This window comes from Heptranchias perlo, chromosome 2 (genome assembly GCF_035084215.1).
Source record: "Heptranchias perlo isolate sHepPer1 chromosome 2, sHepPer1.hap1, whole genome shotgun sequence".
Classification (NCBI taxonomy): Eukaryota; Metazoa; Chordata; class Chondrichthyes; order Hexanchiformes; family Hexanchidae; genus Heptranchias; species Heptranchias perlo.
In genome coordinates this window covers 121680188-121694108 of record NC_090326.1, presented here as the reverse complement: position 1 = coordinate 121694108, position 13921 = coordinate 121680188, and the positions used below count along the sequence as shown (strand labels likewise).

The window sequence follows — 13921 nt, the reverse complement described above, 5'->3', positions numbered from 1 at the left end:
ATTCGTCATAGATTGATGGAAAATTTTAATAAAATACAATATAAAAATGGAAATCGATGCTAATAACTGAAGAATGGCATAAATAATTTTTTTTAAAACAAAGAAGCCATGTCTACCTCTGCTGTCTGGTGCAAACTTAAATTTCTGTAAGATGTGAAACTGGATTCCCTGGATAAAATGGTTTGCTTATTGAAAACTTTTTTTTATTTGCAACATTGCTATCAAATTTACACTGAATAAATAGATTCAGATTTTGAAATACATTGCAAGTGGCAATTTTCCCCACACATTATGAGTATTTCATCTTTTTAGTCCAAGTTATGGGTAAGTTCCAAAGTTTTGATGTCCTGGGAAGGAATTTGTTAGCGCGAAAGACTGCGCAGTCAGCCCACTGCACTGAAATCAAGACTATTAGATGCTAAATTTATTGTAATGCAAATAGTTGAATACAGTCAGTGAGTTTTTTTTATTCGTTCATGGGATGTGGGCGTCGCTGGCAAGGCCAGCATTTATTGCCCATCCCTAATTGCCCTTGAGAAGGTGGTGGTGAACCGCCTTCTTGAACCGCTGCAGTCCGTGTGGTGAAGGTTCTCCCACAGTGCTGTTAGGAAGGGAGTTCCAGGATTTTGACCCAGTGACGATGAAGGAAGGCGATATATTTCCAAGTCGGGATGGTGTGTGACTTGGAGGGGACTGTGCAGGTGCTGCTGTTCCCATGTGCCTGCTGCTCTTGTCCTTCTGGGTGGTGGAGGTGCTGTCAAAGAAGCCTTGGCGAGTTGCTGCAGTGCATCCTGTGGATGGTACACACTGCAGCCACAGTGTGCCAGTGGTGAAGGGGGTGAATGTTTAGGGTGGTGGATGGGGTGCCAATCAAGCGGGCTGCTTTGTCCTGGATGGTGTCGAGCTTCTTGAGTGTTGTTGGAGCTGCAAACATCCAAGCAAGTGGAGAGTATTCCATCACACTCCTGACTTGTGCCTTGCAGATGGTGGAAAGGCTTTGGGGGAGTCAGGAGGTGAGTCACTTCCGCAGAATACCCAGCCTCTGACCTCTTATAGCCACAGTATTTATGTGGCTGGTCCAGTTAAGTTTCTGGTCAATGGTGACCCCCAGGATGTTGATGGTGGGGGATTCGGCGATGATAATGCTGTTGAATGTCAAGGGGAAGTGGTTAGACTCTTGTTGGAGATGGTCATTGCCTGGCACTTGTCTGGCGCGAATGTTATTTGCCACTTATCAGCCCTAGCCTGGATGTTGTCCAGGTCTTGCTGCATGCAGGCTCGGACTGCTTCATTATTTGAGGGGTTGTAAATGGAACTGAACACTGCAATCATCAGCGAACATCCCCATTTTTTCCGACCTATGATGGAGGGAAGGTCATTGATGAAGCAGCTGAAGATGGTTGGGCCTAGGACACTCCACTGAGGAACTCTTGCAGCAGTGTCCTGGAGCTGAGATGATTGGCCTCCAACAACCACTACCATCTTCCTTTGTGCTCGGTATGACTCCAGCCACTGGAGAGTTTTCCCCCTGATTCCAATTGACTTCAATTTTACTCGGGCTCCTTGGTGCCACACTCGGTCAAATGCTGCCTTGATGTCAAGGGCAGTCACTCTCACCTCACCTCTGGAATTCAGCTCTTTTGTCCATGTTTGGACCAAGGCTGTAATGAGGTCTGGAGCCGAGTGGTCCTGGCGGAACCCAAACTGAGCATCGGTGAGCAGGTTATTGGTGAGCAAGTGTCGCTTGATAGCACTGTTGACGACACCTTCCATCGCTTTGCTGATGATTGAGATTAGTCTGATGGGGTGGTAATTGGTGGGATTGGATTTGTCCTGTTTTTTGTGGACAGGAAATACCTGGGCAGTTTTCCACATTGTTGGGTAGATGCCAGTGTTGTAGCTGTACTGGAACAGCTTGGCTAGAGGCGCAGCTAGTTCTGGAGCACAAGTCTTCAGCACTACAGCCAGGATTTTGTCGGGGCCCATAGCCTTTGCTGTATCCAGTGCACTCAGCCGTTTCTCGATATCACGTGGAGTGAATCGAATTGGCTGAAGACTGGCTTCTGTGATGGTGGGGATATCGGGAGGAGGCCAAGATGGATCATCTATTCGGCACTTCTGACATTCACGTGCTGTACTCCGCCATCATTGAGGGATAGGGATGTTTCCAGAGCCTCCTCCTCCCGTTAGTTTATTGTCCACCACCATTCACGACTGGATGTAGCAGGATTGCAGAGCTTTGTTCTGATCTGTTGGTTGTGGAATCGCTTACCTCTGCGTGTATCATGTTGCTTCCACTGTTTAGCATACATGTAGTTCTGAATTGTAGCTTCACCAGGTTGGCACCTCATTTTTAGGTACGCCTTGTGCTGCTCCTGGCATGCTCTTCTACACTCCTCGTTGAACCAGGGTTGATCCCCTGGCTTGTTGGTAATGGTCGAGTGAGGAATATGCCGGGCCATGAGGTTACAGATTGTGCTGGAATACAATTCTGCTGCTGATGGCCCATAGCGCCTCATGGATGCCCAGTTTTGAGCTGTTAGATCTGTTCTGAATCTATCCCATTTAGCATGGTGGTAGTGCCACACAACACGTTGGATGGTGCCCTCAGTGCGAAGACGGGACTTCGTCTCCACGAGGACTGTGTGGTGGTCACTCCTACCAATACTGTCATGGACAGATGCATTTGCGACAGGTAGATTGGTGAGGACGAGGTCAAGTTAGTTTTTCCCTTGTATTGGTTCGCTCACCACCTGCCGCAGGCGCAGTCTGGCAGCTATGTCCTTCGGGACTCGGCCAGCTCGGTCAGTAATGGTGCTACCGAGTCACTCTCGGTGATGGACATTGAATTCCCCCACCCAGAGCACATTCTGTGCCCTTGCTACCCTCGGTGCTTCCTCCAAGTGGTGTTCAACATGGAGGAGGACTGATTCATCAGCCGAGGGAGGTGGGTGGTAATCAGCAGGAGGTTTCCTTGCCCATGTTTGACCTGATGCCATGAGATTTCATGGGGTCCAGAGTCAATGTTGAGGACCCCCGGGGCCACTCCCTCCTGACTGTATATCACTGTACCGCCACCTCTGGTGGGTCTGTCCTGCCGGTGGGACAGGACATACCCAGGGATGGTGATGGAAGAGTCTGGGACGTTGGCTGAAATGTATGATTCTGTGATTGTGGCTATGTCAGGCTGTTGCTTGACTATGCATGTGGCTGTTTATTTTAAATTCCCAACTACTGGTCATGATTTAAGGCTTTGGTTCTGTCAACAAATTTAAATGAACCAATTTCACTTCAACACTAGGTGGTGCTCTACAGTTTTGGATCAAGTAATATTGTGTAAATAACATTTCTTGACTTTAATTGACTTTAAATTGATCTCTTTAATGACAGTTTCAATCCTCTTTGCAGCAATGTTAACAGAATAAATGAAAACTGACTCTTGGCATTCTTGTATTACTACAGTTTTAGGTTTTGAGACAGACTTTTGTAACTCACTTTGTCCCACACATTTTTGTCGTTTGTGTTTTACAAAGAATGATTTGCATGGAGCTGGATGAGATTCTGCAATGATTGTTACTGCATTACATTCATTTGGGGCACTGAATGTGTGCGATGTGTAAAAAAACTCTTCCACATTTATTAGATTGCCAAAAGACAAATCAGATTTTTTACAACCCGATATGTGTTCTCCAGTGGTCATAGCTCAACAAGTGAAGATGAAATTCACATTTGTACTTCTGTGGAGAAGGACGGCTTTGGAGGATTGCTTTCTGTGTAAATACTGTCCCAATTTACACCACTGCCTCTGATTTGTCACGCTGCTTGTCTGACATCCAGTACTGGATGAGCAGAAATATCCTCCAACTAAATATTGGGAAGAACAAAGCCATTGTCTTCAGTCCCCACCACAAACTCCGTTCTCCAACCCGCTCCCTGGTCACTGTCTGAGGCTGATCCAGACTGTTGCGACCGTGGCGTCCTGTTTGACTCCGAGATGAGCTGCTGGCCCCATGTCTGCTCCATCATCAAGACCGCCTACTTCCACATTGCCCGTCACCGCCTCTGCCTCAGCTGCTGCTGAAACCCTTATCCATGCCTTTGTTACCTCTAAAATCAACTATTTCAATGCTCTCCTGGCCGGCTTCCCACCTTTCCCCCTCCGTAAGCTTGAGCTCATCCAAAGCTCTGCTGCCCGTATCCTAACTTGCACCAAGTCCTGTTCACCCTTCACCCCTGTGCTTGCTGACCTACGTTGGCTCCCGCTCCAGCAACGCCTCGATTTTTAAAATTCTCATCCTTGTTTTTAAATCCCTCCATGGACTCGCCTCTCCCTATCTTTGTTTCCTCCTCCAGCCGTACAACCCTCCAAGATCTCTGTGCTCCTCCAATTCTTGCCTCTTGCACATCCCTGATTTTAATCGCTCTACCATTGATGTGGGTTCAGTGGGTAGCTGTATACATTCTGCAAAGGCTGCACTCACTTAATTAGAATTTGGCGCGTCAGACTGCAAGATAGTACCACCTGTGTACTGTGCACTATATTGCAGCTTCAGCTGTTTTTTTTAATACATTGCTTGCACAGGTAGGCAGTTTACACTGAGCTTCCAGATGAGTGAGTTTGCAAGAAATAACAGAATTGATCTACTGTTTATTCTGCCCAGAAGTAGGATATTACTCCCTGTCAAATGACTGTTCGTTGCTTTTACTGGAGGGCTAGAGAAATATTTGAAGTTGAATTGGAATGAATTCCTCTTGTTTTTAAGCCAGTGTCTTGAGTGGGGAAATTGTAAAATTAAAGCACATTTTACATTGCACAGTTTACAGTGCACAGTTATTTACTGTTACCACAATGAAATTAGATAAAAATTGCACAAAGGGAGGGAGTGCAAAACAAACTGATAAAATAAATACATTGCAAAGAGAAACATCACCAAAGGTGAAAAAAGGTGAAGGATTGTGAGAGTAAACACAAAATGTAAAATTGCATATCTTAATCAATATTGTTTGTACATACAGAAAGCTGGGTACGATAGTGTAATGGTTATGTGATTGTGCTAGAAATCCAATGGCCTGGACTGAAAATCCAAAATTCCATTATGGCAATTTGAGAATTTGAATTCAGTTTTAAAAATCTGGAAATAAAAAGCTGGTATCAGTAAATTGACCATGAAGCTGGTAGATTCACTCATCATCTTCAAGGATGCAAACCTGCATTCCTTATCTGGTCAGGCCGATTTGTGACTCTAGTCCCACACCAAAGTAAGTGACTCTTAACTGCCTCTGAAGTGGCTTAGCAAGCCACTCCTTTGTATCAAACCGTTTCTCAGGGCAGCTAAAGATGGGCAATAAATGCTGGCCTTGCCAGCGATGCCCGAATCCCAAATGAATAAAAAATGAGACACCAATACATCGGTGTTTGTATGAAAGTTTTTTTTTAAATTACCTGGGAAGAATGTGTGGTTAAAAATTTGCTCGTAACCAGGGGGACATTGTTTATTTTAAGCAGTTGTGAATTTATAGTACTGGTGCTGGTCAAGGTGAAACATTTACTGTAATACTTTGGGCAGCAGGGGGTGTACATATACTGTGTATTGGTTAGCTAAATCCTATTATTGAATATATGGTAATATATAGATGGGAGTGAATTAGAAGCCAATTATTACAATTGAGCGATTTTATACAACCCTTGAGAGTGAAACTGAACCTTTAGCAGCTTGTAAACAAGATATTATATAATATTGCACAAAGAGGATTAATAATATTTGAAACAGCTCTAATTCACAAATAATGCAGGGCTGAGTCTTTGAATTACCCATTTTACTACCCAATTTACAATCTCTTTTGAACCTGTTATGCCCTAATGTTTATAACTTGCTTTTTCCTTGTGTATTATTTCTTCTTTGTAATATTGTATTTTTTTTTGTGATTTATAAGTATTGAATTCATTGCAAATCTGACCCTTGTGCTTACTGACCTACGTTGGCTCCTGGTCTGGCAACGTCTCGATTTTAAAATTCTCAAATCCCTCCATGACCTCGCCCCTCCCTATCCCTGTAACCTCCTCCAGCCCTACAACCCTCCCAGATCTCTGCGCCAATCCAATTCTGGTCTCTTGCGCATCACCTATTTTCATTGTACCACATTGGTGGCCATGCCTTCAGCTACCTAGGCCCTAAGCTCTGGAATTCCCTCCCTAAACCTCTCTACCTCTCCCTTCCTTTAAGACACTCTTTCAAACCTTTGTCTTTGACCAACCTTTTGGCCACATGGCCTAATATTTCCTTATGTGGCTCGGTGTCAAAGTTTGTTTGTTAACATTCCTGTGAAGTGCCTTAGGATCTTTTACTAAGTTAAAGACACTATATAAATGCAAGTTGTTGTTGCTGCAGTAAGTGTAACTTAATTGGCTGTAGTAACACTTTTGGTTCACATAGTAATGATAGTTCTGTATCTGCCTTACTATTAGTGTTCTTTGATCTCATTACATCTGTCTGATGTGGGTATATGATGAATTCTGCATTCCAATCCAGTAAAGAGTAAGGTAAAAGAGGCATTATTAATTTTAGAAATCAAAATGGAGTGCAGTTGGTAAAGAAATCCTCAGCCATACAGACAGATGCTGGGTCAGTTGGACCACACACCTCGTCCTCCTCCAGTACAGATTTCCAGCTAGTAAATATAAGTAAATAGTTGTTGGATGGCATTAAGATCGCAAATTTCTAAATCCATGAGTAATTCATAAAATTCATGTAAAGATTGGCTAAATACCTGTAGCAATGAAGCATCTTTTTATTTGAAGAATTCTGACCACTACCTCTGGAGTAACTTACTTTTTCTCTTTTGTAAAAAAAATTGACAGGACTGAAAATAAGTCTAGTAGATGTATGATTACGGTTTTACTTTTATTTGAATTATTAAAGGATTTGAATTGTTTTTTAAAATAATATTTGTATGTCTGTAAATGTATATACAAATCTCTGTTTAGCCAATACAAAATTGTATGTTATATAATCAACAGAAGGCGCACTAAATTGTTTTTCAGGTGAGTAATTGTACCTAGTTTTTATGTGTATGTAGTTTGATAATTTTTATTGTGTTTACAGTTTGGAGGATGAAGCTTCAAATAAATGCAAAGAAGCCCTGGGAAAGGCCATGGAGCATGATCCGGACAACCCTGAAGCCTTGCAATTGATGGCTAGTTATCTTTTTAGCACAGAACAGAAACAGGTATAGAAATTTGTTGTTTGATTTTAACTTTTAGTGGAACCAGTAATTTGAGTTAGGACAGCAGCAAATCTTCCAGCTGCATAGAATAATTAGTTAATTAGATAAATCTCTGTGCACTTTCATCCATTATTGCTACATTGGCCTTAACTGTAAGCATAATTTTAGTAAGTGCAACATGCTCCAAGGAAACATTTATGTACAGCAATATAACATTTTTTTAATCCCCTATTACCAGAGTGGTTGGGAATTTTAACTTATCCAAAAGTGAGTTGAATGCACATAGTGCCATTGTAATTGGCTAATCAATTTTTTAAAAAAAGCTGTAGAATATAATGACATTATCATCTTAGCTTCTTTCACCTTCCAGATCTAGTATACAAATTGTACAATGATTGCCTTTTTCATAATACTAAAATTACTGCTTTCTCATACATTATACAGAAAAATTAAAGTTCATGTTGATGACCTGTGAAAAACTGTTTCTTGCATAAAACATTTGAGATTTGCTTAAGGAAATGATTTTGCCTATACAGGGAACACTGGGATTCTGGAAGTGAGGAAGAAGGGCAGCCAGAAGATTGCCCTTTGTACTTCCTTATACAACCATAATAAGTAAACTCTGGTCTTAATTGGCTGAGAAGGGAAAAAATAATTGTCTCCGGAACCAGATGGCATACATCTCTGAATTCTGATGGGGGTTAATGAATTAGTGAAGGGACTAATTGAGGTTTTCAAAATTCATAAGAGATGGTAGCTGTGGCAAAGGACTGGAGAGTGCCACAACAAGGCTATCTCTGACTATTGTTTCCCTTATCACCCATAATCCTCTACTCTCATCAAGTGCCTTGGAAAAATTTCTCCCCAGGAGCATCACAATTTCATTTTCAATTCCCAAATCCTCTGCCTCTGGCCCTCTGTTTGTCACAACTTCTCTTTGCTCTCAACTTGCTTAACTATGCTGTCACCACTATATTTAATGCCCTTGTTACCAGGAAAGCTGTCAATATTTCTGGGTGACAACTTTCTCAGTCTCTTAATTATTTTGTGACCAAGCTATCTATATCTTTTAAAAATTCAGCCTTTGACATTTAACTGGTTAATTAGAATGTGGAATTTTGCTTCTTTATGTATTATGTACTGTTCAATTGATGTAGGAATAAATATAAGTTTGATACTGAATTTGTGAAGCAGAAGCCATGTACACAGACTAGCAACATGACCATGCACAGAAGTTCATCTTCATACTCGTATGTTCTGCATGGAAACTGGAGAATGAGGCTTTCATTAGTTACTGGTGATAATTGTCTGATTGGTGTGCCATTTTTTAAAAACTGCATAGCGCACTTACTCACTGAACCATTGGGAGAGTGTTTTCCATTGTGCTATTTGCATGCTGTCAACTCTGTTCTCCGATGTCATTTCTTATTCAGATGGTAATTGAAAACCTGTGTCTGTTGTAAATGTTCTTCTCTGTCTGTAAGCAGAAACTGTTGGAGATATACAAACTAAGATTGTACAATTACTGCATTGTCACTGGCATGGATGAAACATGTTGATTTGTGATGGTTTTACCACAGCTGCTAATCATTCTTGGAACTACATGATGCTTAAACTTTAAAGCTACACATCGACAGAATGTTTTTTTTTACCTTTTAAAACCTGGGTAAAATTATTTATTTCTGTATTTACAGGAAGGTAAAACATTCCTGATGAAAAGCCTTGAGCGATGGTTACCTAGTTTTCAGAGAGCAGAGACAGACCATGTACCTCAACACATAAATGATCTAGATCCATTACAGGTAATATACCAGTTTTTAATACAAGCTTAAATGTAATGTGACTATAATACACATATGGCATTGCACTATTATATGTGCAATGTGATTGTGGAAATGCTGTAATTTTATATAGGATTGTGGTTTTTGTTTTTTTTTGCTTTTGATTGTCAGGAACCGAAACTGAAGTGGAGATGGAAGGCTGAAAACTATCGTAACAATTGATAAGGCTCTGATTGACAATGTTGACCAATTCACATACCATGGTAGTGAAATGAATCAGGATTGCAATTAAAAGACAAACTTATTACTAGTTACTGAAATAACTATTTAACAACATGCAAAACTGCCTGACGACACACATTGAGACGATGAAATGCTGCAAAACAAAAAGCAAAATACCGTAGGTGCTGGAAATCTGAAAGAAACAAGAAAAACAGAAAATGCTGGTAACACTCAGCTTGACATGTATGCCCAAGCTGTCAGGAAATGCGTCAATGCCAGATTCATCAGGCGCACTCAGAAGACAGTCCAGAATGTCACCCGAGCACAACGCAACGCCATCAACGCTCTCAAGACCAACCGCAACATCGTCATCAAACCAGCGGACAAAGGAGGAGCCATCGTCATACAGAACAGAACGGACTATTGCAAAGAAGCATACCGACAACTGGACAACCAGGAACACTACAGACGGTTACCCGCAGATCCGACCAAAGAACACACCCACCAGCTCAACAAACTGATCAAGACCTTCGATCCAGACCTTCAAAGCATCCTACGCACTCTCATCCCACATACTCCCTGCGTGGGAGACTTCTACTGCCTCCCAAAGATACACACAGCCAACACACCTGGACGTCCTATCGTATCAGGCAACGGAACCCTGTGTGAGAACCTCTCTGGATACATCGAGGGCATCCTGAAACCCATCGTACAGGGAACCCCCAGCTTCTGTCGCGACACTTCAGACTTCCTACAAAAACTCAGTACCCACGGACCAGTTGAACCAGGAACACTTCTCACCACGATGGACGTCTCGGCACTCTACACCAGTATCCCCCACGATGACCGCATCGCTGCGACAGCATCAATACTCAACACCAACAACAGCCAATCTCCAGATGCCATCCTACAACTCATCCGCTTCATCCTGGATCACAATGTCTTCACCTTCGATAACCAGTTCTTTACCCAAACACACGGAACAGCCATGGGGACCAAATTCGCACCCCAATACGCCAACATTTTCATGCACAAATTCGAGCAGGACTTCTTCACTGCACAGGACCTCCAACCAACGCTATACACCAGATACATCGACGACATTTTCTTTCTATGGACCCACGGCGAAGAATCACTGAAGAGACTACACGATAATATCAACAAGTTCCATCCCACCATCAAGCTCACCATGGACTACTCCTCAGAATCAGTTTCTTTCTTGGACACACGAATCCCCATCAAAGACAGGCACCTCAGCACCTCACTGTACCGCAAGCCCACGGACAACCTCACGATGCTCCACTTTTCCAGCTTCCACCCTAACCACGTCAAAGAGGCCATCCCCTATGGACAGGCCCTGCGAATACACAGGGTCTGCTCAGACGAGGAGGAACGCGATGGACACCTACAGACGCTGAAAGACGCCCTCGTAAGAATGGGATATGACGCTCGACTCATCGATCGACAGTTCCGACGGGCCACAGCGAAAAATCGCATAGACCTCCTCAGAAGACTAACACGGGACGCAACCAACAGAGTACCCTTCGTCATCCAGTACTTCCCCGGAGCGGAGAAACTACGCCATGTTCTCCGCAGCCTTCAGTATGTCATCGATGACGACGAACACCTCGCTATGGCCATCCCCACACCTCCACTACTCGCCTTTAAACAGCCACCCAACCTCAAACAGACTATCGTTCGCAGCAAATTACCCAGCTTTCAGGAGAACAGCATCCACGACACCACACAACCCTGCCACGGTAACCTCTGCAAGACATGCCAGATCATCGACACAGATATCACCATCACACGAGAGGACACCACCCACCAGGTGCATGGTTCATACTCCTGTGACTCGGCCAACGTTGTCTACCTCATACGTTGCAGGAAAGGATGCCCCAGAGCATGGTACATTGGCGAGACCATGCAGACGCTGCGACAACGGATGAATGGACACCGCGCAACAATCGCCAGACAGGAGGGTTCCCTCCCAGTCGGGGAACACTTCAGTAGTCATGGACATTCATCCACCAACCTTCGGGTAAGCGTACTCCAAGGCGGCCTTCGAGACACACAACAACGCAAGATCGTCGAGCAGAAATTGATAGCCAAGTTCCGCACCCATGAGGACGGCCTCAACCGGGATCTTGGGTTCATGTCACACTACACGTAACCCCACCAGCGAACAAAAGCTATCTGTTTTTAATATAACGGGTCATTTGCTGGCTTTCTCTGCCTTCCGGATGTTTCTGCCTCTTTTTTTCTGTTTGTTTTTTTTTGTTGACTGTATATTCGGGGGCTTTGTAGGTAACACCTCTCTGTCTGAACACTGTGATTGCCTTGGCAACGGGCAGTTGCAAAGACTATCTGTAATCACCATGTATTGTTCTGTGATTTATAAATGCGTAGGCTTCGAGGAGTTCCTGACATTTACCTGAGGAAGGAGGAAGCCTCCGAAAGCTTGTAAATTTCAAATAAAATCGTTGGACTATAACTTGGTGTTGTAAAATTGTTTACAATTGGTAACACTCAGCAGGTGAGGTAGCATGTGTGGAGAGTGGAAGGTAGAGTTGAAGTTTCAGGTGGAGTTAAGAAGCACCAAGGGGCAGAAAACACTGGTAGGAGTTGTCTATAGGCCTCCAAACAGTAGTGGTAATGTAGGGGACGGGATCAAACAGGAAATTAGAGATGCATGTAACAAGGGTACTAGAGTAATCATGGGTGACTTTAATCTGCATATAGACTGGCCAAACCAAATTAGCAATAATAGTGTGGAGGATGAATTCCTGGAGTGTGTACGAGATGGTTTTTTAGACCAGTATGTTGAGGAGCCAACCAGGGAACAGGCTATCCTAGATTGGGTATTGTGCAATGAGAAGGGGTTAATTAATCTCGTTGTGCGGGGTCCTTTAGGGAAGAGTGACCATAACATGATAGAATTCTTCGTTAAGATGGAAAGTGAAGTAGTCCAATCCGAAACTAGGGTCCTAAATCTAAACAAAGGAAACTATGAAGGTATAAGGAGTGAGTTGGCAATGATAGATTGGGAAGCTTCATTAAAAGGCATGACGGTGGATAGGCAATGGCTAACATTTAAGGAACAGATGCATGAATTGCAACAATTATACATTCCTTTCTGGTGCAAAAACACAAAAGGAAAAAGTGGCCCAACCATGGCTAACAAAAGAAATTAAGGATAGTATTAGATCCAAAGAGGAGTCATATACAGTTGCCAGAAAAAGTAGCAAGCCTGAGGATTGGGAGCAGTTTAGAATTCAGCAAAAAAGGACCAAGAGATTGATTAAGAGGGGAAAAATAGAGTGAGAGTAAACTTGCAAGGAACATAAAAGTGGACTGTAAAAGCTTCTACAAGTATGTAAAAAGAAAAAGATTAGTGAAGACAAATGTAGGTCCCTTAGAGTCAGAAACGGGAGAATTTATAATGGGGAACAGGGAAATGGTAGAGCAATTAAACAAATACTTTGGTTCTGTCTTCACAAAAGTATTTGAAATGTGGACGTATCATAGGATGCTCCTCATAAACTGGATGCAATGAATGCGGTTGACTAGGAGATGAACTTGGTGACAGTAAACTGTTGGGATAAGCACCCTTAAAATATGCCAGATATTTGAAATTACAACTACAGCTGTTACATGAATTGCCGATACGAAGGGCAATGGGAAAGAGAGCAAGAGGGAGACTAATCGATCCAAAACTCCATGACGTAAAGGCATAGTTCAAGAAGGTCAACCAAATTGTACAACTGATATGAGGTGAAGAGATGTTTCCCACTAAGGCTGCCTGTCTCCAGCTCTGAGATGGCACGAGATGAAAAAGATAATGATGATTATGTACTTCACTTTAGTGAGATGTTTGTTAGGGAGTGCTGACATTTATTCTTTTAAAAGCATTTGAACTTGGCTCCCCTGTGCTTAATAGGCAAGCCTACCAACTCTCCTGCATTCAGTGAGAATCTTACATAGGCTCCCACAAGCCTCAGGATTGTAATCTCATATAGAAGTTGTCTGATGTTTCTCTTGCTTTTTCTGCTGGATTACTGTGGATTATCTCGGCATTCAGAGGCTTTGTGGTTTGAATGCTTTCACTCCTGCTTTGAATGCTGGGGTGACCCTGCCTCTCTAGATTTCTCTTGTTTCTCTCATACTCTGGCAAACTATGAAAATAAATAGGTAAAGCAGTATAAGGAGACATTAATGCCACTTGGTTGTCATCTGTGGCCCGTTTGACATATGCGGCGTGGTGTGTTTGGCCATGTTTTTGGTGTGAGTCAAGGCCTTGGCTCAGGATTAAAAATCTCACACCTAGGATTTGTCCAGTGTGTTAATTGGCTGGGTTTTCATTTTGTTAATCATTTCAATTATTGATTTGATTAGCTCTACCCCTCCCCCCCGCCCCGGAAGATGTTGATGTGGTATGAATATCGACAGCTTAAGCCTTTCTTCTCTTCTCTTCTCTTTTCTCTTTCTCCCCCCCACCAAACCTTTATGGCTCTCCTGTTCTCCAGCCAAAGAAAATAAGAAATTACCAGCACAATTTTTGAGACTGAGAGATTACAGCCCTGAGACAGGAGGAAGCTTGTGCGGGATTCCCATTAAATGCAGAAGAGCTGGTAGATTTTCATATTAAATTTCTCTTTATTTTCCCTGTATTGCATCATTCTGATTCTTTAGTG

General features: G+C 42.8%; 1 protein-coding gene across 5 annotated transcripts in view; it reads left to right on the top strand.

The window, feature by feature from the left end:
- si:dkey-12j5.1 (uncharacterized) overlaps positions 1-13921 on the top strand; it is a 409564-nt gene that overhangs the window by 57062 nt on the left and 338581 nt on the right. For all 5 annotated transcript variants that reach the window (XM_068006739.1, XM_068006729.1, XM_068006764.1 and 2 more), the window contains 2 exons: positions 7104-7227; positions 8919-9026. In XM_068006739.1, the coding sequence (XP_067862840.1) occupies positions 7104-7227; positions 8919-9026 (232 nt within the window). The remainder of the gene's footprint in view (positions 1-7103; positions 7228-8918; positions 9027-13921) is intronic.